Genomic DNA, 23380 nt, shown 5'->3' on the forward strand with positions numbered 1-23380 from the left:
ACAAAAACTACCACTGGGATTGAAAACCCCCATACTGTCAACAATTTTTTTATTTTACAAGGTTTAAATTTACAGGATTTACTTTAAACCTTTTCTACACGATCCGCCCGTTTTAGAAATAACAATAAAACACAGTTTTATTTTAAGTTTTTAGTATTTTTTCTTTTATTTTTTTATTCTTTTTTATTTATTTAACATAAATTAATACAAAAAATTAAAATTAAACTAAACAAAATGAAAGAGAAATAGTGGAGAAAAAACTGAGTACAGCAATTGGCTCAACAAAATAGAAACAAAGTTGAAGAAAGACGTTCAAGGAAATTTAGTCATACAAAAAAATAATAATTTAGAAAAAACGAAGAGTATAAAAAAATTCAGCGACATTTTCTTAAATATTTTTGGTTTCTAAAAGTGGGTGGGAGGGAGAGAAAAGTTCTTTTATTCTGAGTAACTCCTACACTCCTTCATAATTTCCTTAAATGCGCAACTGAGGGTTGGTATAACGGACATACTTCAACAAGGCATCGTTTTCTTCGCAAACGAATGGTTTCTTGTGATGACAAGCCACATCGTGCCAGTTAACACCATCGTTGTAGAATTGATTCAAGAGAGCCAAACAGTTTTCGGGAGCACCGTTTTGTTTGTATTCACGGTTGTCGGGTTGGGGCAAGCCAATACCACCGCTGGGAGACCAATCACCTTGGCTGCGTTCGCTGGTTGGGGCCAATTTTTGCAAAGTAGCAGTCCAGAACCAGCCGTTGATGTTGGTGGGTTGCAAGTCGGGACGTTCACAGCCCTTGAAGTCACAGAGACGGCCAGAGGTCCAGATGTATTTCACCTGAAAATAGGGGAAAATGGGGGAATTTATTAGGTTTTATTTCTTTTTTTTTGAGTAAATAAAAGTACCGGTTTATAATCGAGAGAGAGAGAGAGGGAGAGGGGAAACCACACTGAGTAGCAAATCGAAGGAGCAAAAAGAATACTTAAAACAAATACATGAGATAAACATTTAAATGTTGAAGGGCATATATTTGTGAAATAACCATTTAAAGAGAGACAGAGAGAGAGAAACAGCTATGAAAGATTTAAGAGTCTTATTTGAAAGAAAATTTTAATCGTTGTGGGGATTTTATAACAGTAAACTGGCCTCTCTCAGAAGGGGGATAGAGAGGGAGAAAAATAACGGTGTAATTCAAGTAAAAGACGAAAGAGCAGATAATTATAATAAAGGGGAAATGGCAGGAGGCCGTTAACTAAGAGATAACTCTTCTGATTTTAAAATAACTGAGGAGAGAAAAGTATATCATGTTAAAATTAAACGGGAAAAATAGAAAAGACTTAAGACATCTACTTGATTTAAGTGAGAGAAATATATAGGATTAAAAGAAAAAGAGAGGGATAAAGGAAAATAGAGATAAACTGTCAAGAGATATTATAAACAAGAGAGTTACTTGAATCAAAAGACTTAAGGCACAAACCTGAAGTGTGCAATAGTGAATGAATCAAAAGACTTAAGAAACAAACATCGATTATGATTTCAATGAGAGTAGTGAGAGAAAATTAATTGATTAACTGAATCAAAAGACTTAAGACGCGAACTTGATTCAAAATAAAGACTGAAGCTGCAGATGTCAGCTAAATTAGGGACGATTTTAAATATTTTTATTAACAAAAACTTAAATTTTGTAAAAACAAATATTTGAAAAAAAAAACGCTTTCAAATTTTTTTAATGATTTTTTTTTTTGGAATTGAAAATTTTTAATTATGAAATTTAATTTTTTTTCACTGCAAAATTTCATGTCTTATTATATAATTATGGTGAATTATCTCACCCCCCTTAAAATGGTGTAAGGAAATGTAATAACAGTTACTAAACGATTTAAAAGAGGCGTGTAATGTAAAGTCATTAACCGTTTCATTACACATTTTTATATAATTTTTTGTCTTTTTCTATAAAAATGATCTTGGATCATTCACATCCGTATTGTTTAGATGTAAGAGGTTTCTTGCCCAGTTCATTGCCATTTATGCAGAGATGAAAAAAAAATCTGCATTGACACCAATTGGTACCGGCATTATTTTCACATTTCAGACAAAAAATTTCTATTTCGGTTTAGTTACAGTTATGAACAATAAGGTAAAACTGTAAATATTACAACAAAAAACAAAACACAACTCATTATTGATGTACATTACGTGCTTGTGATGTTGTTGTTTTGGAGCAAAAAAACACCCAAACGGAAACTATTGTTACCCAAATGGTGGTGCTGTAGCATAAAATAGCCCTCATTGTTTTGTTGGCCACAAAAAAAAAAAAAAAAAAAAAAATCGTGCTCTTACAAACCTACCATAAATTGTCAACACTTTCTGTTTGCCATGCAAACAACCACACCAACATTTTCCAAATGTTCAGTCATTTGGGTGTTGTTTGTTTTCTTATTTAAACTTTGATATTTTTTTTTGTTAAAATGCAGTTAACGTTAAACCCCACCTTTCTTTGTTGTAGCTGCTGTTGTTGTTGTTATAACAATAAACCTTGGTCTATAATAATATTTTATTTCCATGATATTTTACATTATTAACAGACGACGTCGACACTACTTTCTCCCCCCGAAAAAGTAGGTTGTTGTAAAAAAGGCAACAACATTGAAAATCAATGAAAAATTTCTTACAGCTGACAGACAAGTGACCATAGAAACTATTTTATATCAAAAAAAAAAAAAAAATATTATGATTTGTGTTTGGATATGTTGAAGTGGATTGTCATTATTCACATTCATAATAAGCTTACGTCGTGCCCTTTTATGGCCTTTGCCTTGGGTGAAGTTCATTGCATGTGTCACATAATTAAGGCTAATGGTGAGAGCTTAAAAAAAAAACAAGGTTTGGGCTGTGTCATTGCACGTGGCAGCTGTCATGGCTCAAGCTTTTTAATGGGCTTTACTTCGGAGAATTCTCTCATGCCACACACAAACTACTTAAGAGCTTATTGAGTGTCTGATAGGAAAGGCATGGACAATTTTACTATGGAACTAATAGAATTTTTCAAGCAAAATACCAGCTATTGATTGTTTTTTTTTGGAAATTTCATTTTTTATATTCTTAGATTTTTTACAAGAATCCCTCAAAAATTATTTTTTTTAATGTTCAAAAAAAAAAAAAAAAAAAAAAATGGATTGACTCGCCTTGAAACTTTGACAAAACTTAGATATTTTAAAATTGACTTAGAAAAAATTCTTTCAAAAGGGGTTCACCTTTAAAAGTTTTCACATATCAAATTAAAAAATCAAAAAAAAAAAATGAATTTTATTTTTTCAATTTTTTCAAAATTTCCTTCTATCAACTGCATTACAAAATCGACCTTTTATTAGATTTTTTACAAGGATCCTTAAAAATTGTTTTTTTAATCTTCAAAAAAAAAATAGTGTTGACTCGCCTTGAAACCTTGACAAAACTTAGATATTTTAAAATTGAATTAGAGAAGATTCCTACAAAAGGGGTTATCAGAGTTCACTTTTAAAAGTTTTCAAATATCAAATTAAAAAATCAAAGAAAAAATTATATTTTTTTAAATTTTTTCAAAATTTTCTTCTATCACCTGCATTACAAAATCGACCTTCTACGTTTTTTATTTTTATTTAAAAATCTAATGACTTCCAATTTTTCTTTGACATTTTTCTTACAACATCCCTGATTTAAAACTCCCCATCCATCCATCCATCTATCCCAGGTGTCCCAAGGCCAATTAATATATCATTAAATACATAAAAACCGCACAAGCTATCTAACTGTTAATAATGGATCTATGCATATGGAAATTTACATATTCAAACCGATGATGCTCATCATTAATAATTCATCAACAACAGATTTTTTTTCTATTATTTGACATTGGCAGCCGGCGACAACTTGAAGACTTCGTCATGGGGTTTGAAATGTGTTACGGATTATATCACATCTGGTGGGTAAACACAAAAATGTGTTTGTGTGTGTGCGTTGATGTTTTAGTTTTGTTAGAAATTAATTTAATTATGGTCTTACATATTTACACATTTTTTTTGTGAAATATAGCGTGACTGAAAAAATCATAATTTTTTTATTTAACAATATTTTGTTGCATTTTTTTTCCTTTTACAGTAATCAATCATCATGGTAAGCATGACCGGGCAATATATTTTGTTTTATAAATATATATTTTTTTTGTTTGAATTATTTATAAAAAATTTTCCTTTATTTTAATGAGGGCCCCGAAATTGGACTTCATTAAGAGGTTGCATGCATGGCTAGCTAGGCTTTTGTATTTCCTCTTAACATAACATGTTCCGATTAGTAGCGTTTTAAGGCAATAGAGACATAAATGTGTTGGCAACAAGGAAATTAGTAGCAATTTGGGAAACAATAATGGTTTGATAGGTAATTTACAATAAATATCAAGAAAATGTGGGTATTTTGCCTTTGAAAATATATTTTTTTAAAATCTTCCTCATAAAAATGCATTTTAATCATGCAAATAGTCAATTCTCTTTATTTACACATTAATATGCATTCAATTTGTCTCATAAAATAAAGAGCGAGAGAGAGCAGTAATTTACATTGGTTTCCTAAACACTCATCAGTTACTCACTCACTCATCACTACCGTTTAATGCAGAGCCAAACAGATGCTATCCTTCAATAACGTAGTATTCTCCACACACACAATAAGTACCATTGAAAAGTAATGTAATTGGAGAGTAATATAAATGGGAGAACATAAAAAATGGGACTCTTTGCCAGCCTCTCGGTTTAATGTAAACAGAGAGTGTCAATAACAATGAAACTAAAGGGAAAGACTTAAGACACATACTTGAAATGAACAGTAATCTCTAATGGAAAGAGAAGAAGGTTGCTAAGCAAAATGAAAAACAAAGTAAATGGGGGAGTGAGAGTCACATATAAATGAGAAAAGGAAAATGAAAACAGAGGAGGATTTATCAAATGATATCTCTGTTTAAGAAAATAACAAGATAATAGAAACAGAGAATATAAGAAATGATTAACTAGACAGAATTTCAGTGACATAAACTGGAAAAAACTCCCTCCAAAGGAATAGCGAAAAGAAAAACAAATAAATTAAGTGAGAAGTAAAGAGAAGTAGGAGTGAGAAAGTATTATCTAAAGAAGGTGTCTTTCACCAATGAAATATAAAGGCGTAAGGCTTTCGAAAGAATTGGTCACCACTTGCGTCGTCTGGAAATAGACCGAATGCATTTTCGACTTACTACTGCTTTCGTTGTTGAACACGCGAGCATCTCCTATAAAAATGTTATATCTTTCACATTATTATCTCAAGAAGAAAAATGAAAACGGCAAAAGTAAAGAGTTAGAAAATATGGTATGATAAAGAGAGAATGAGGGAGGGAGAGAATTCTGGTTAAAAATATAGATAAAAACAAATCTAGGCAAATGATTGTAGGAGACTTAAGGCAGCCATAGAAATTATAGATTAAAAATGAAGAACTTAAGATGCAATCAAGAAAGCTATATTAATTCAGATAAAAATCAAAATATAGAAAGAGAGCGAGAGAATATATTTGTGAGAGTAAATGTATATAATAAAATAACCGGGAAACTCGGACGTTTTTTCAAAAAAAAAAAAAAAAACTAAATAAAATAAATAAATAAATAAAATGAAAATAAATAAATAAATTAAATGAAAATAAAATAAAAATAAATAAATAAAAATTAAAAATGAAATGGTGAATAAAGTGGAGAGTGATAGGTAGAATGAAAAGACTTAAGACACGAACTTGAAAATAGAAATGACGAAGATAACTCTCTGGTATTTCTCAAAAAAAAAAAGAGGAATGAGAGGAGGAAGAAAGAGAATTTCACTCATGCCCATTAAGAGCATAGCGGTTGTGTCTCTTATTCTCTGTCATGAGTAAACTATCAATAAAATAAGCATAACTTTGAAGAATTGTTACTTTAAATTAATTTTAGATTATGTTTGTTTTTTATTTTGTCTATTTAGATTATCTTTGTCTTTGAAAAATATTAAACTATCACAATTTCGTCACAAAAAAACTATTTTTCAATTCTCTTAAGAATTTCTCTTTCATTATTTTGCCCATCTATGATTGAGAGCTATGTTTAATCAAAGACATAAGTGTATCTATTGACCATAGATGGGCAAAATAATGAAAGACAAATTTTTAAAAGAATTTTGAAATAATTTTCCTGCGATAATTTTTTTACTTAAAAAAAAATAAAATAAAAGACTTAAAATATCAACGTGAATTGTTTCATACATAATTAAGACTAAAACTTAAAACGACAGGAAGAATTAGGAATATAATTCGTTAGACAGGAGCTTTTTAATTTCCTTGAGCACGACTTTTTAGTATCAATGACGAATATCAGATTATTTCTCTCTCATGTCTTCTAACCCAACCAATTGACCTAAAAGACAAAGTCTTAAAATGTCACCCATTAAACCGGGTAATAAATAACCCATAAAACTTTCTATTTGACATTTACAACATTATAAAAAAATACCAAAAATACAAAAACAAAAAATGTGCAGCATCATTTCATTTCCTCTAGGAAATGACTTTTGTAACATGTCTATTTTTAAGATAACCAATTTTTTTTCTTGGTCGTCGTCTTCTTCTTTGGCATTGTCATGGCTAATGCATATTGCAGTTTCAACTTGTTTCGAACAATAAATTTTGAGACAACAAACCGGTGTAAATCCAGTTTTGGAAAAGACTCTTTTTTGGGGGGGAGACAAAATCTACCTTTAACCACACAGATGCTGTGTGGAATATAAAGTTCAATGAGAAGGTGGGAATATTTTTAGTTTTTTTTTTTTTTTTTAAGGGGGAGATTCGTTACCATACCGGATCGATTGCCAGACAGCCAGTCGGCCAGCGTCAGGCAATCGACAAGTTGTAAACAATCATCAGGCTCAGGCTGGCGTACAGCACGATGGCGTTATGTAATAATTTTACTTAGCTTCGACGGTTTGTTTTTTCTTCTGTGTCGGTCTTTTTTTTGCAATGGAGTAATTTTGTACATCGTTTGTAAGGTTTTTTTTTCGTTTTTAATTTGTTTCTTCTTCATGAAGAAAGAGTTTATAGGTAAGACGTCTTTTTTTCTTTGCAAAAAAATCCAAAGCAACAACAAAAAGAAAAAACAAAGCAACCTCAGTTAACCATTATTTTGTAATGCCGCATTTATTACAGTTTGCTACTGTAGAGCTTACTAATGGCTGGTGGCTGCGAGGCTGCTGCTGTTGCTATTATTATCATCCTCATCATCATCGTCGTCAGCTTTATCGACTCTATTGTCGGCATCAACATCATTAAGACTATTTCATTGTTGTCCATTTGACCGAAAAAACAGAGGTAATTTTGTACGCAAAACATGTTTTCTATTGAAATCGAAAGTGTTCGAAATGCGTATAAAATAGTGAATCAACTAGAGTGTGTGTGTGTCTCTTTGTGTGTGCTACGCATATTAGATTTTTGGGGTGCAAAATTTCATTGGCTATTTTTTTTATTAATGCTTTGTTATTGTTTTTTGGGAGGAGGCACGTTTAAATGGTACTTTTCAATTCAATAAATGTTTTTTTATTTTTGTGGAAACTTTTTTTTTTATTTTTGAGGACAGAACGTGAATTTCATACCACAATTAGATTATATCATAAAAGTTATTTGAAATTTGAGGTTTATTTCTTTTTTTTTTTTTTTTTGGTATTCAAAAGGTGAATCCCATAAAAAAATTGTTTGCAAAAAATAAGAGTAATGAGAGGGCATTTATGCCAGGGGCTAAACTGGCAAAAACATTAAGGTCACAGAAACAACAAATTTGCTGCCAATGGAAAATTACAGGGTAAATGAATTTTTTTTATAAAAAAATTACTCTCTATTTTTTTAAATTTTTATGTAATTTTATTTAATTTTTTTTTTTTTTGTTAAAAATTAAAGTTTTATTAGTTTCGTTTCTCATCGAAATTTGTGTACATTGAGAACAAAGATGGGCAAGTAAGCACGCTTCTGTCTCTTATCTCATGAGTAAACTATCAATAATCGCAAAATTAGCAATATTTTGAAGATTTGTTTTTATAAATTAATTTTTGATACCTTTCTCGATTATGTTTGTGTTTGACAAATATTAAACCAGCAAAATATCAATACAAAAAAGCTATTTTTAAATTCTCTTAAGATTTTCTCTTCATTATTTTGCCCATCTATGATTGAGAGACAATTTAATGAGGGAGACGATTTTATTTACTGACCAAAGAGCATAAATGGGCAAAATAATGGAAGAGAGATTTTTAAGAGAATTTAGAAATTGATTTCTTCTGTCGAAATTTTGTTAGTTTACTATTTTTCAAACACAAGCATAATCAAAATAGGTTAAAAAATTTATTTGTAGAAAAAATTCTTTAAATTTATCCTTATTTTCCCATCAATGATAGTTTACTTATGAAGAGAATAAGCGACACAACCGTTAGCGTGCATACTTGCCCATCTACTGACGAAAGAGCTAATTAGCTATCAATTGAAAATAAAAGACTTAAGACACAAACTTGAAAATTTAAAATTAATTTATTCTGAGTGAAAAATACTGAAGAAGAAAATTTCGATTCAATAAAAGGAGAGGAAAATCAGTCAAAAAGTTACTTCATATCTGAAATATGTTTTTTATACAAAAGGGTAGGAAGGATTGGAAGGATCTTGAAAAATTTCAAAAAATATTCGGGGGCTATACGAAGACGTGTACCTGCATAAGTAATTTTTTGTTATAAGCGGTAGTACCCAATTAGGATCTTCAAATACGAAATTTGAAAAGATACCGACGAATAATGTCGCTAAAATCATGAAAATACCGAATAAAGGGAGGTACAGTTATATGGGAGCTATACGAAGACGTGGAACTGCATACGAAATTTTTTGGCATAGGCTGTAGTAGCCATTACAAACTTCGAATACGAAATTTGAATCATTTCGGGTGAATGATGTCGCTAAAATCATCAAAATACAGAATATCAGGAGGTACCGTTATATGGGGGCTATACGAAAACGTAGACCGACATATCCCATTTACGAACTTAATCTGCCTACTGGCAAAATACACATGTGTGCAAAATTTTAGCCTTCTATCTCATTTAGTTCGAAAGATAGCGTGGCTAAATCGTATTAGAATTTTATGCCGATCCAGAATATATATACTTTGTGGTGTCTATCATGAACACTTCGAAGAGTTATAAACGGAATGACAAATCCAATATACCCTCCATAGAATAGTGGAGGGTATAATAATTGGTTGATGAATATAGGAAGCTATATCCGGAACATGGACTGATTATCACCAATTTATCGTCCATGGAGCAAACAAATTGAAGAAAATTTGAAAGAAATTTATTCCAATATCTCTACAAAACAAACCCTGATTAATTGTAAAAAAATAATTTTTTTCCATTTTATTTTTTTTACTTTTCAAAACCCGTTATTTTTGGTCATCATGAATTTCCCAGAAAGATTAGCTTAATTTCAAAACTTACATTTTCATTGACAACACGTTGTTTGATCCATTCATTTTCCAAGCTAGTTTCCAGGGATACAGAGTCCATGCAACGTCTGCGGCAGTAGTTTCTGGCACTCAACCAATCTTCTTCGACACCCTTCAAAGCTGGGTCACGCCACGAGAAGAAATAACTGGAATAATGAAAAAAAAAAGTAAATAAATAAATAAATATTGATAAAAATATTCAAAATAAAATTTTATTGAAAAAATATTTTTAATTTTTTTTTTAATTAAAAAAGAATGTGTTTATAGAGAGGAAAAGGTATCAAATTTCTAAAAAAGTAAGATTTGCGAGACAAACATGAAATTGAGAATTGTTGCATTTGTGTGTAGAACAAACGCCAAATTTTCCATAGATTTGCAAGTTTTTCATTTGGTTTTTAGCTGCATTAAAATACGTTAACGTTTCTGTACTTTTATTAATTTTATTTTGAGAACAATAGTGGTTAGAAAGGCTCCAAGAATAATTTTTTTGCGGTTTTCTCTCTTAAATAAATTATACGTAATATTCTCTTTCTCAGAATAAAAATTATCACCGAGAGAAAAGAGACACACATTTTTTTGGAGAGAACTTAAAATTCAACAAAAGATTTAAACAACAAACACAAAACTGAGCCTTGTGCTGCATCTATCAGTGGAGAATAATTATGCTTATTTTCTCTTTGCTAACAGAGACTGATAAAACAAGAAACAGTTATACAGTTAAAATTCAGTTATTTGGAGTTAAAATTCTCTTCAAAAAGTTCATTCAAACATCAATTGAGAAACATAATGGAGAGTGGAAGTTTTTCTCTTTGCTCAAGAGACCAATGAAAGAAAGAACCATAATTTCTACTTAGAAATCATTTTTAACATTTTGTATAATCTTTTGAAAAAAAAAATAAATAATAAATAAATACAAAAAAAATAGTTGGACTTTTTTTTTGAAAAATTACTGCTTTTTTGAATATTACAGAAATTGAAAACGGTTTCTTTATATATTTCAGTGAGTATTATCTCACTCTTTTTTATAAATTAAAAAAGTCTCTTTATTATTTTATTATATTTTTTAAAGGCCATTTTGAAGGGTGAGACGGAAGTTCGATCACATAAAGAAAAAAAAGAAGGACGAAAATATGTTAAGAGGTATATTTATTTGTCATATTATCTACAACCCTTCTGTCCTATATACGATATTTTAAAAAATTGTGCATTTTTTATTTTAAAGAATTTTCCTCGAATTCCAGAATTCCATTAATGGCATGGCTTTTTTACCAATTGTGTGAGAACCTCACAGATTTTTTTTTGGAGAAAATAGGAGAGAGTAATACAAACACTAACGAAAGACTTAAGACCCATACTTGACCGAAACCTCAACAAAGAAACTAATGGATCAAAAATGAATGATACATTCTCAGAGAGCAAATAATGAGTAATGCAAACTCAAACAAAAGACTTAAGACACATACTTAATGGAAGTCTCACTACAGAACCTTATGAATTCAAACTAAAAGACTTAAGGCACATGTTTCTTTCGTATAAAAGTAGATTTTTATATTCATTTTAAAATTTGGAACTTAAAAGAAAACTCCTAAGTCACAAAATTTAAGAATTATTGTTTTTGAGCTATAAAAGAGATTTTTTTAAAAAAAAAATTTTAAAAAATGTCGCAACTTGAATTGATAATTTTACAAAATTTTTCTAGTCGAATTTCTAAAATTATTTGGTTTAATTTGTATTTTAGAAATATTTTTCTAAAGAAATATGTGAGTAATAAAAGATAGTTTTAACGGAAGGGTCTGTTAGAGCTACATAATATTTTAATGATTTTTTTAGGAACATTTTCCGAATGATTGTCAAAGTGGCAATCGTGGATTTCTTGAGAATATGTCAAAAGTGGGACATTTTTAGATCATTTTTAAAGATATATCTGATTTTTAATTCCAAGTGTTTTATTTTGCTGTTGTTTTTTTTCTAATTAAAGGAACAACTATAAGGACTGTCAGAGCAATATACGTTGTTAAAAGATTTAGTTTTTAACCAAATTTTGGATGCACTATCTAAGCAATAAACTACAGTTTTGTAACAACATTTCCCAAACTATTATTTAAATTATTGTGGATTTTTGTTTATTAAACTTTCTAAGAACTGGTACATAAAAATGGGTTTTAGAAATACTTTTCTGAAGGACTGTTAAAAATTCGGTACAATTTATTACGATTTTGGTCTCAACTTGTTCTTAAATTCCCCGTAGACTTTTAAGTTTCAATATATTTGTTTCAAATTCTTTTATTTTAAAAATAGGTCTCGCATTTCCCTTAGACTCCTGTTTTTCACTGCATTTGTTCAAAATTATTTTTTATTGTGAAATATTGTACAAGGCATTTTTTTATATTTATTTAAATGCATTTTTTATATTATTTTCAGATTCATTCACTTCAGGATCACAAGTGAACATTTTAAGTTTTTTTTTTTAATTTTGGGAAATATTGTCTCATCCTTTTAATAACCAGAAATCACACTTTCTTCTCTCTTTAATTTTTTTTGTTTTTTTTTTTTTGAAAAATTTTCAGTGTTCCTTTTTTAATTTTTATGAAATATATATCATCAACTCACCCTTTGCCATCGGGTGTCTTTTCATGAATAACACGTTGGGCACACAACTGGGGATTGGGTGGATCCAAGACGCGTCCGTTTGAGAACTGGGCCAAACCGACACTTAAAACACTGAACAAGCAGATACCGGCCACTACAAAGGCTTTCATTTTGTTATTTTTTTTATTTATTTGTTAATTTAATTTGTGAAAAAACACAACACTTTCGTTTTCGTATTTATACTCTGTTTGCTTTGAATTCACCACGAACGCGTTCGATTTCAAAAAAAGACACCTGTGCTATGTCTTCTTCAGATTCTTGACGTTACGACCGTAATTTATGAAATGACACAAAAGTTTTTATGCCTCCCCACTTTATATACGTGAAAAGCTCAAAGTCAATGTTGAGCTGTGTAAACATGCTTGGAATTTGAGTAGTTTCTGTGTGTGTTTTGGTTTGTGTGTGTTGGTTTGCGATGGTTGGTTGCTTGCCTGCTTCGTATTTGCCTTTTCTGGGAGTCCCAAAGAAATGAGTGACTCTTTGGCTGGGTGGCTGACCGTTTGTTTGTGTGTGTTTTCTGGCTTTACTCTTTTTCCCCAAAATCACACAAAATTGAGTGATTTGTATTTAAATTTGTATTTCTTCTTTTTTTTTTTGGAATTGCCTTTGCCTTCATTGTCGACTGCCTGTATTTGGGATCAATCAATGCCTTTAGGCTTACGTGATATTATGGTCAATAAGATTTCTTTAAACAAAAATATTTTTCATTTGGCTTTTCGGAAGAAGAAAATATTTGTCACCTTGTTGGTTGGTTGGTTGATTGGCTGGCTGGCTGATGGCACTTGGTCAGGTAGATGGCTTGCCAAGTAGGTAGGTTACATGCCAATGCTTGGCTTGGTTTACAAAAATTATTATTATTATTCATTTGATGTTCAGAAACGTTTTTTTTTTTTGCTATTGACATTGGTTGTGTAATTTTAATATATTTTTTTATTAAACAAATAATTTAAAAATTTTTGAAGTATAAATTTTAAAATTAAATTTTTTAAATTAAAATTTTAATTTTTTTATTTAGAATCATCAGCCAAACACGCATTCTTAAACTGTATACATTTTCATTCGAAAAAGTAAATTTGTTGATTTACGAAATTTTAAAGGATTTTTTAAGAAGAGAAAATATATTGAAGGAAATATTTTGAATTATTAGCTTTTTAAATTACAACTTAAAAGCTTTTGAGAGATTTTTAATTTTTTTTTTCGAAAAATGTTAAATACTATTTTCCCAACACAAGATGGCCCAAATCATATTTTTATAATAATGGATTAATTATATAAATTAAAAATATTAAGGGAGAGAATCTTTTTTTCTTAAAAAATTCTAAAATTTGTTGATCATTAATCGTACATTTTTAGAAAATTATTATTTTATGGACTTTGAGGAAATATTCATATATTTTTGAGGATTTTATTAAGGAATGTTCTGTAATCTTGAGACTCTAATTGTAAGATTTTTTAATATTATTTGTGTTATAAAATATTGCTTACAAATACTATTTATAATATTAAATTTGAAAGCTAGATATATATTTTTAATAATATTTTCTTTATTATTGAGGCTATAACCGGTGATTTTTTTTTTAAATTATTAGTTATTGACATTCGATGAATTTTTATAATCGAGAAATGTGCTACAGACCTAGGAAGAAATCTCATCTCTGTGTTTTTGTACCTATTTTGAGAAAATATTTAAATGGAACAGTTAAAGACTTAAGAAACGAACTCGAAAAAATAAAGAGGACGGAGATCAAATTCATGAGACATGTGTACTCTTGTGAGAAAACCATTGATTGTCTTTGGAGAAATTCAGAGAATATAATCCAAACTAAACGAAAGACTTAAGACACATACAGGGCAAGATAAAAAACTGCAACAAAGTCAAACGCCATAAGTTTTACATATTTTTTTTAAATTTTATTCAATAAAAGCAAAAATGCCGGAAATAGCATCAAATTTTAGAATAAATTTAGATTTATTCGAATAAGTCACCTTTGACACGAATTATGGTCTTCAAACGGCCAATGAAACTGTCACACGCTGTCCGAATGTTGCACTGCGATATTCTGGTGCTTGCTTGAGGTGATCAGTAGAAATGTTTTGAAAAGCAAAGAAGCAACTTGATCGAAACCCGCGTCGCCGTTGCCCGAAAATGGCTGGTGATCTGAACATATCGCAATATTCCATTCGGCAAATATTGAAAAATGAGCTCGGCGTAAAGCCATTGAAATTCCAAAAAGTGCAAGAACTGCAAAGGAAAGAAAAAAAAAATGCAAAAGAGCTAAAGAGTTGCTTCTTTTGGCCGATAGTGGTGAACTGACGAATTTGGTTTTCTCCTCTCCAATGACAAAACATTCGTTGTCCAGAAGTTTGTAAAGAAACTAAATGATCGTGTTTACTTTCCAAAGAGATCAGCTGAAAATGTACACCTTCGGTTGGCCACAAGAACGCTGGCCATGGTGATGGTGTGGGCCGCCATAAAAGCAGATGGTCGCTCTCCGCTCAGATCGCATTAATCGACCGTGGCATCAGACTAAATGCCGAATATTATCGCGAAAATATTCTGGAGGATGTATAAAAGCCTTGGACACGCAAACATTTTGGCCGCAGACCTTGGACATTCCAACAGGACTCAGCACCTCCAGCACGCGCCACCCAAGAATGGTTACAAAATGAGGTTCCTCGTTTCATTTCCATCGCACAAAATCTCCGGATACCAATCCGTTAGACTATTGTGTCTGGAGTATTTTGGAAAGCAAGGTTGGCTCTAAAAAATACCAAAGTGTCGATCACCTCAAGACAGCGCTTCGCCGGGAAAATACCGTAGAGCAACATTCGGGCAGAGTGTGTTGGTTTCATTGCCCGTTTTAAGGCCATAATTTGTACCAAAGGTGACGAATTCGAACAAATCTAAACTTTTTTTTAAAATTTGATGCTATTTCCGACATTTTTTGCTTTCATTCAATAAAATTAAAAAAAAATGTAAAATATATGGCTTTTGACTTAGTTGCAGTTTTTTTTTATCTCACCCTGTACATCTGTCGGGAAAACCAACTGATACTATTTAATTTGTTATATTGATCTTTTCTTTCAATAAGGAAATTTTTTAAATATTTTGAACAATTTTGAAAATAACAAAACTGTTTTTAAAAATATTTTTTTTATATTTTTTGGCCTAAAATTGTAAATTAAAAGAAATCCGTATTCCTGATGTATTTTAGCTTCTGGTGTTGCAAATATCTGTAATTGATTTCATTTCTTATTTTGATGTTTTCAATAATTACTAAATAGCCTATACATTGTTAACGCTATTGTATTTGAGATTTTCTCAAACTGTTTTGTTTCCCCATAAGAAAATTATTTCTCAGATTTGTTTTTTGTTGTCGTCTTTATTGTTTAAATATTTATCCAAGTTGAAGTTTAAACATAATTAGTTTTTGTTTTGTTCAATTTATTTTTTTCCTGCATTGAATTTTGATGTTGACAGTGGTAATAATGGAAATTATGGTCATAGGCGTATGAGAGCATCAGTATTGAGAAGGCTACATTTCGAAATTCTTGTGGTTTGGCAAAGAGTTAGTCCAGAGACTTGTCTGGTGGATAGGAGGCTATTATCACTATCCAAATGAGAACGCACATACAGTCATTTAACCCCTCAACTAAAAATTTGGTGTATCGGTAAGTGTGAGTTGTCTCTTAAATATGTTGTTTGATTGTGATATCTCTCTTGTAATGTCTGCGTTTCTCCACTTTTGTAAACTTTTAAGCTCAAAGAGATATAAAAGTCTTAATATTTTCTTTTCTACAACTCTTTCAACTCTTTTCTCAGAGAGATAGAGAGAGATAAGCTAACACAATTTTATAGTCGATTATAATTCTGTTTGTTAAATATTTAAATAAAAATCATCTCCCCCATAAAATAATCGAGCTACGCCAATGTTAAAGTTAGTGTCGTTGCAGCATTTGCCTCTTGTAAATAGAAATCATTATGTAATATTTGTAAGGGTTATTAGCAAAATTGTCAACGTTAAGTGAAGTTGTTAAACCTGCGGCCGGGGGAAAATTTTTACATTTTGGGTTAAGATGTTTGTTTGATTTTTCGTTTTTTTTTTTTTGTTGTTTTGTATGGCTTGATGTGGACAAAGTTAATTTCCTTCGATGTCGATGATGACGATGAGAAGCAATGTCACAGAGCAAATGTTTTATGCAATTGCTTGTGATGGGGTGTAAACAACGGATTTTTTTTTAATGATGCGATTAGAAAAATTTTTTGTTTAGAAATTGGTAGTTAGAGTTTGCTGATGACTGATGAGGTTTGTTTCTTAGGTCTTCGGATTATGTAAATGTAATATTTCAGGGAAGTCACCTTTCTACATAATATCTCAAAATGATTCCTAAAAAATGCAAGTTTATGGGCTTTATAATTATTCGGAAATTCTTCAAAACACCTTAAAAAATAAGGCCAATGAGTAAACACATTAAGTTAGGCCGGGTCGAACTTTTAATACCTTCCACCATTGGGTAAAGGACATATTTTTATATAAAAGTATCTGGATTCAAAAGTTTCCGCTTTAAACAACAAATAGCAGTAAGATTAAGCTTTTCAAGAACCATAACCTGGGTGGAGCCGTTATATGGGGTCATACAAAACTAGAACCATTCTTATCTACTGCCAGTCTTAAATACCGAATTTAAATCAATTCCGTGGGTAAATGTGACTAGGATTATGAAAATAGAGAATATCGGTGGGTAACTTTATATGTGCACTATAGGAAACGTGAATCTTGATTTTAAAAGTTCTGCTACCAGAACTAGAACCCATTATGAGCTACAAATACCGTTTTTTGACGAATTCGGGACAAAATGTCGCGAAAACCATTCAAATATCGAATATCGGGAGGTGACGTTATATGGGGACTATACGAAAACTTGGACCGATATATTTCATCTCCTAGGCACAATACAAATTGTTGTTCCAAATGTTAAAACTGTATGTCAAGTAATGTGAGCTTGTTCGTGATTTCAACAGACAGACTGTCTGTCCGACAGACGGAAATGGTTCATTGGACTTAGAATTTTTTGCTGATTTGGTCTAGGGCGAAAATTTAGGAATGTTACAAACGGAGTGACAAAGTTAATATATCCTCCTTTGAAGGTGGAGGGTATAATGAAACTTGACCACCACACTATCTAAATCTAGAAATCAAGAGTGACCTCAATATCAAATTTCAGGATTTCAGCTCACCCAATAACACTTAGTACTTTTCGAATAATTTAAGTAAGCATTTGCAAAACCACCAGCAGATATCAACAGAGAACTCAGTATCAAATTTCGGGATTTCAGCTCAATTCCTTCAGCCAATACCCAATTTAGTACCACTTATTACATTTCGAACAATTATAGTACATATTTCCAAAACCACCTCCATATCTTGATCCCAACTACTAACAGAGACCTCAATATCAAATTTCGGAATTCCAGCTCAATCCCTTCAACCAATACCCAATTTAGTACCATTTAGTACTTTTCTTACAAATAAAGGACGCATTTCCAAACCTATGACGGTGGTCTCAATTCCAGATACCAAAAGTAATCGAAATATCAAATTTCAGAATTGAGTTCCTTACCCTTCACACAACATAAAATTTAGTAGCATTCAGTACTTTTCGTACAATTATAGTACACATTTCCGAAATCATATCCATATGTCCAGCCTAAACATGGACAGCAAGCCTAATATCAAATTTCACATTTCGAGCACTATCTGTTCACTCAATACCAAATTGTACCAAATATAGTACCATTCTGTACTTTTTGTACAATTATAGTACACATTTCCGAATGGAGGTGGTCCATATGCCAAGACTACGTATGGACAGCATGCCTAATATCAAATTTCAGATTTCAAGTACTATATGTATAACAAAATGAAATTGTACCAAATTTAGTACCATTCAGTACTTTTCGCGCACAAAAGTACAAATTTCGAAAACTTCTTCTTGTTTCCAATTCAACACTCCGCCAGTAATGTTTATTTAAAATTTCAGGATTTCAGTTCCTCTAAATACAAATTGTCCTAAATTTAGTACCGTTTTGTACTTTTCGTATACATGAGTACACATTTCCAAAACTACCTCCTTACATCGACTCTACTCCTCAACCTTGATATCCATTCCAAATTTCAAGTTCTTAGCTCTAACCGTTCACATGATACGAAATGGTACCAAATGTAGTACGTTTTAGTACTCTTTGGTACACTTATAATGCGAATTTCCAAAAACCTCTTGGTACACCTATCAGCGACATACACTCCATCAGCGACTCTCATTCCAGAATTCTAGTTCATTCCGCTTGTCCAATAAAAGCATTAAATTTGTATTACATTTTGATACTGTTCGTACCTTTTTAGTACGAATTTCCAAAAACCCAGCCTTACCAAACACTTACGCACCAAGACTGACCCTCGTACAAAATTTCAAGATTCTAGCTTTAGCCGTTTCGTCTGGGCGTTGATTATCTGTCAGTCAGTCAATCATTTCCGTTCACATGATACGAAATGGTACCAAATGTAGTACATTGTAGTACTTTTCGTACACTTATAATGTGAATTTCCAAAAACCTCTTGGTACACCTATCGTACACTCCATCAGTGACTCTCATTCCAAATTTCAGAATTCTAGTTCATTCCGCTTGTCCAATACAAAGTATCCAATTTTTAGTACATTTTAGTACTTTTCGTACCTTTTTAGTGCGAATTTCCAAAAACCCAGCCCTATCACACGCCTACGCACCAAAACTGACCCTCGTACAAAATTTTAAGATTCTAGTTTCGTCTGGGCGTTGATTCTATGTCAGTCAGTCAATCATTTCCCGTTCACATGATACGAAATGGTACCAATTATAGTACATTTTAGAACTTTTCGTACACTTATAATGCGAATTTCCAAAAACCTCTTGGTACACCTATCGTAGACTCCATCAGTGACTCTCGTTCCTAATTTCAGAATTCTAGCTCTTTCGGCTTGTCCAATACAAAGTATTCAATTTTTATTACATTTTGATACTGTTCGTACTTTTTTAGTACGAATTTCCAAAAACCCAGACTTATCACACGCCTACGCACCAAGACTGACCCTCGTTGAAAATGTCAAGATTCAAACTTCAGCTGTTTCGTCTGGGCGTTGATTCTCAGTCAGTCAATCAATTATTTCCCCTATTTTGATTATCGAGTTTGTTGCTTAAGTCTTTTTTTTTGTTTTTTTTTTTTTTTGGATAAATGGACCTAAAAGTCATTCCCATGATGGGTTTTCAATATTTTTATTAATTACATAATTTAATTAAACATTTACTATTTATACTAACAACAAAAATTCCCCTTAATGAGGGTGTGAAATATTTACAGCCATTAATGCTCTACGATGCAACAGCATTCGACATTCAGGTCAATTTGGATTATTTAATAAATTAACAAATCTCAAATAAAAAACAAATCCGAAAATCAAACACAATGCAATATGTGTTAAAATGATGGATTTCTTTTCAATACTGAACTACAAAAAAAAAAAAAAAAAATAACAACAGCAACAAAAATATAAAATTCCAGAAATAGTCTACCCTAAGTAAATACGGATGCATGAAGGTATTTTATGTTGACTCTGCATAAAAAATAATAAAAATTCAAAAACTTCACCAAAATTGAAATTTTTTTTGGCCTAAAAAATGTTGTGGGTTGGGCAAAATAATTTCTTTTATATTTTTGTTGTTGTTGTTGTTATCTTTTTTTTTTTGTAATGACAATATTAAGCCTCATTTTATGCATACATTCATCTACATTTTAGACGGATGATAAGTAAACAATGGCAGTTAAGTAAAACCGAAAATATCACCACCGCCAGTAGTGGTAAAGAGGCCACAACAAAGGATTACAACAGCAACAAAAACAATTGCCGGTATTTTGTTTGTGATTACGACACCATTCCAGCAAAAAAAAAATGATGCTGGTGTGTGGTGACGACAAATTGCAAATGCGCGGCAAAAAAAAATTATGCAGGGTAAACATTTTTTAAATGAGGTTCATATTTTATTAATTTTTTTTTACAAGCATAGGAGGTGCGGTGAGGAAGTCGGGGTGAATTTTTTTTGAATTTTTAATCTCCAAAGTTAAATTTTCCCAGTTTTTTCCAAAATTTCCCCCGAAAAAGATCTTATGCAATATAATGAAGATTCGGCACAACTTAAACCGTTTTTTAATTATTCAGCACTTCCAATTGCCCTCCCCTTCCAATTGCCCTCCCCACATATTTTAAATTAGTAAAAAAGCAGAAAGTTCGCCCGGGCCGAACTTTGAATACCCTTCTACCAATTGGGATAAATTGGAAATTTTTTCAAAAAAAAAAAAAAAAAAAAAATAAATAAATAAATAAAAATAAAAAATAAAATCCCTGGAAAATTCTGTAAAAATCTTAAAAATACCGAAGATGAAAAAACTGTAAACCAACTTCAGACTGCTGTCATTTCAAAGCCACTCATCCGACAGCTGTTAAAATTATTCCAGTGACAGCTCAATATATTGTTTACAAGCGTACTTTAAATACCCTCCACCATTTGGGAAGAATTGGAAATTTTTCAAAAAAAAAAAAAAATAAATAAATAAATAAATAAATAAAAAATAAAATCCCTTGAAAATTATGTAAAAATCATAAAAATACGGAATACAGGGTGAGATGAAAAAACTGCAAGCAATTTCAGACTGCTGTCATTTTTAAGCCACTCGTCCGACAGCTGTTAAAATTATTCCAGCGACAGCTCATTATATTGTTTGCAAGCGTACAAAAGCATTTTGGTGAGAATTTTCCGGAAAAAAAGTTATTCGTGACGGAATTCAAGCGTGATAGTGTGATTTCTTTATATTTGGCTGGAAAACCACAAGTGGCTATCGTTAGGGTACTCCAGCATTTAAATGCGAATAGATCTTTTGTGCTCGTTACCGTAATACTGGTAGCGTAGCTCGACGTCAAGGAAGTAGAAAGAAGAAAACAGCAACATCAGCAGAAATGGTTCGAAAAGTAAAAAAGCGACTTGATCGAAAGCCGCGTCGCAGTGGACGAAAAATGGCCCGTGAGCTAAACATATCGCAATATTCCATTCGGCAAATATTAAAAGAAGAACTCAGGGTAAAGCCATTGAAATTCCAAAAAGTGCAAGAACTTACAACGCAACAGAAAGAAAATAGACTCAAAAGAGCTAAAGAGTTGCTTCGCTTGGCCGAAAGTGGTGAACGGCCGTATTTGGTTTTCTCCGATGAGAAAACATTCGTTGTCCAGCAGTTTGTAAACAAACAAAATGATCGTGTTTACTTGCCAAAGAGGTCAGCTAAAAATGTGCACCTTCTGTTGGCCACCAGAACTCCAGCGCCGGCCATGGTGATGGTGTGGGCCGCCATAACTGCCGATGGTCGCTCTCTGCTCGTATTAATCGACCATGGCATTAGAATAAATGACGAATATTATCGCGAAAATATTCTGGAGGGTGTATTAAAGCCTTGGGCACGCAATCATTTTGGCCGCAGACCTTAGACATTCCAACAGGACTCATCACCATCGCCCTCAGCACGCGCCACCCAAGAATGGTTGCAAAATGAGGTTCCTCGCTTCATTTCTAGCGCCCAATGGCCACCAAAATCTCCGGATACCTATCCGTTGGACTATTGTGTCTGGAGTATTTTGGAAAGCAAGGTTGGCACTAAAAAATATCAAATTGTCGATCACCTCAAGCAAGCGCTTCGCCAAGAATGGGCCAAAATACCTCAGAGCAACATTCAGGCAGCGTGTGACGGTTCTATTGGCCTTTGAAGGCCATAATTCGTGCCAAAGGTGATCAATTCGATCAAATCCAAACTTATTCTAAAATTTGACGCTATTTCCGATATTTTTTGCCTCCGATATTTTTCCGATATTTTTTTTCAAATCTATACTTATTCTAAAATTTGATGCTATTTCCGATATTTTTTGCCTTCATTCAATAAAATTTAAAAAAAATTAAAAATTATGGCATTTGACTTAATTGCAGCTTTTTTATCTCACCGTGTATAGCCATAATATTGGGGTTTATACGAAAACGTAAACCTGTATAGGCGAATTTTGTCATAAACCATTACAATATTCAAATACGAAACTTGAAAAAAACCGGTAATAATGTCGCTAAAATCCTTAAAATATCGAATATTGGGAGGTACATTTATATGGAGGCTATATGAAGACCTGGACCTGCATAGACAATTTTTGGCCACAGGCTGAAGTACCTATTGGGAACTTCAAATACGAAATTTCAAACGATTTCCGCGAATTGTGTAGCAAAAATCGGCAAAATACCGAATATAGGGAGGTGTTGATATATGGAGGCTATACGAAGACTTGGATCTTTATAGACAATTTTCTGCCATAGACTGTGGTTCCCATGACGAACTCTAAATACGAAATTTGAAACAACTCCGGTGAATAATGTCGCTAAAATCATAAAAATATCGATTATCGGAGGGGGTACCGTTGTATGTGGGCTATACGATATCGTGGACCTATATACACATTTTCCTTTCAGGGAGTAAAGTGCTTAGAAATAACTTCTAGCCGTGATTTTTAGACAATTCCATTGGAAAATGTAGCTAAAACCATCAAAAGACCGAATATGGGGAGGTACCGTTATATGGGGGATATACAACATCGTGGACCTATATAGACAATACTCTTACAGGGGGTAAAGTACTCAGATGGTACTCCTTTTGGGGATTTTCACACAATTTTATTGAAAAATTTGGCTATAATAATTAAAATACCGAATACTGGGAGGTACCGTTATATGGGGGCTATACGAATACCTGGACCTACATAGATAATTTTCTGCCACAGGTTGTAGTACCTATTAGGAACTCACAATTTCGGTGAATTATGTAGGTAAAATCGACAAAATACCCAATATAGGGAGGTACCGTTGTATCGGAGCTGTGCGAAGACCTGCACCTGCATAGACAATTATCTGTCACAGGCTGTAGCATCCATTACGAATTTCTCAAACAATTTCGATGGGTATTTTACCTAAAATCGTCAAAATACCCAATATAGGGAGGTACTGATATATGGGGCCTGGACCCGCAAAGACAATTTTCTGTCATAGACTGTAGTT

At 31.9% G+C, this 23380-nt stretch overlaps 1 protein-coding gene across 1 annotated transcript; it reads right to left on the minus strand.

Annotated features, from left to right (window-relative positions):
* Positions 1-135: 135 nt before the first annotated feature.
* On the minus strand, positions 136-12502 carry LOC131803066 (uncharacterized). Its single transcript, XM_059123991.1, has 3 exons — positions 12169-12502; positions 9551-9704; positions 136-838 (listed from the first exon to the last, which is right to left on the minus strand). The coding sequence occupies exons 1-3, from the start codon at positions 12315-12317 to the stop codon at positions 476-478; spliced, it is 666 nt and encodes a 221-aa protein (XP_058979974.1). The 5' UTR covers positions 12318-12502; the 3' UTR covers positions 136-475.
* Positions 12503-23380: the final 10878 nt, after the last annotated feature.

Source organism: Musca domestica, unplaced genomic scaffold, assembly GCF_030504385.1.
Source record: "Musca domestica strain aabys unplaced genomic scaffold, Musca_domestica.polishedcontigs.V.1.1 261, whole genome shotgun sequence".
NCBI lineage: Eukaryota > Metazoa > Arthropoda > Insecta > Diptera > Muscidae > Musca > Musca domestica.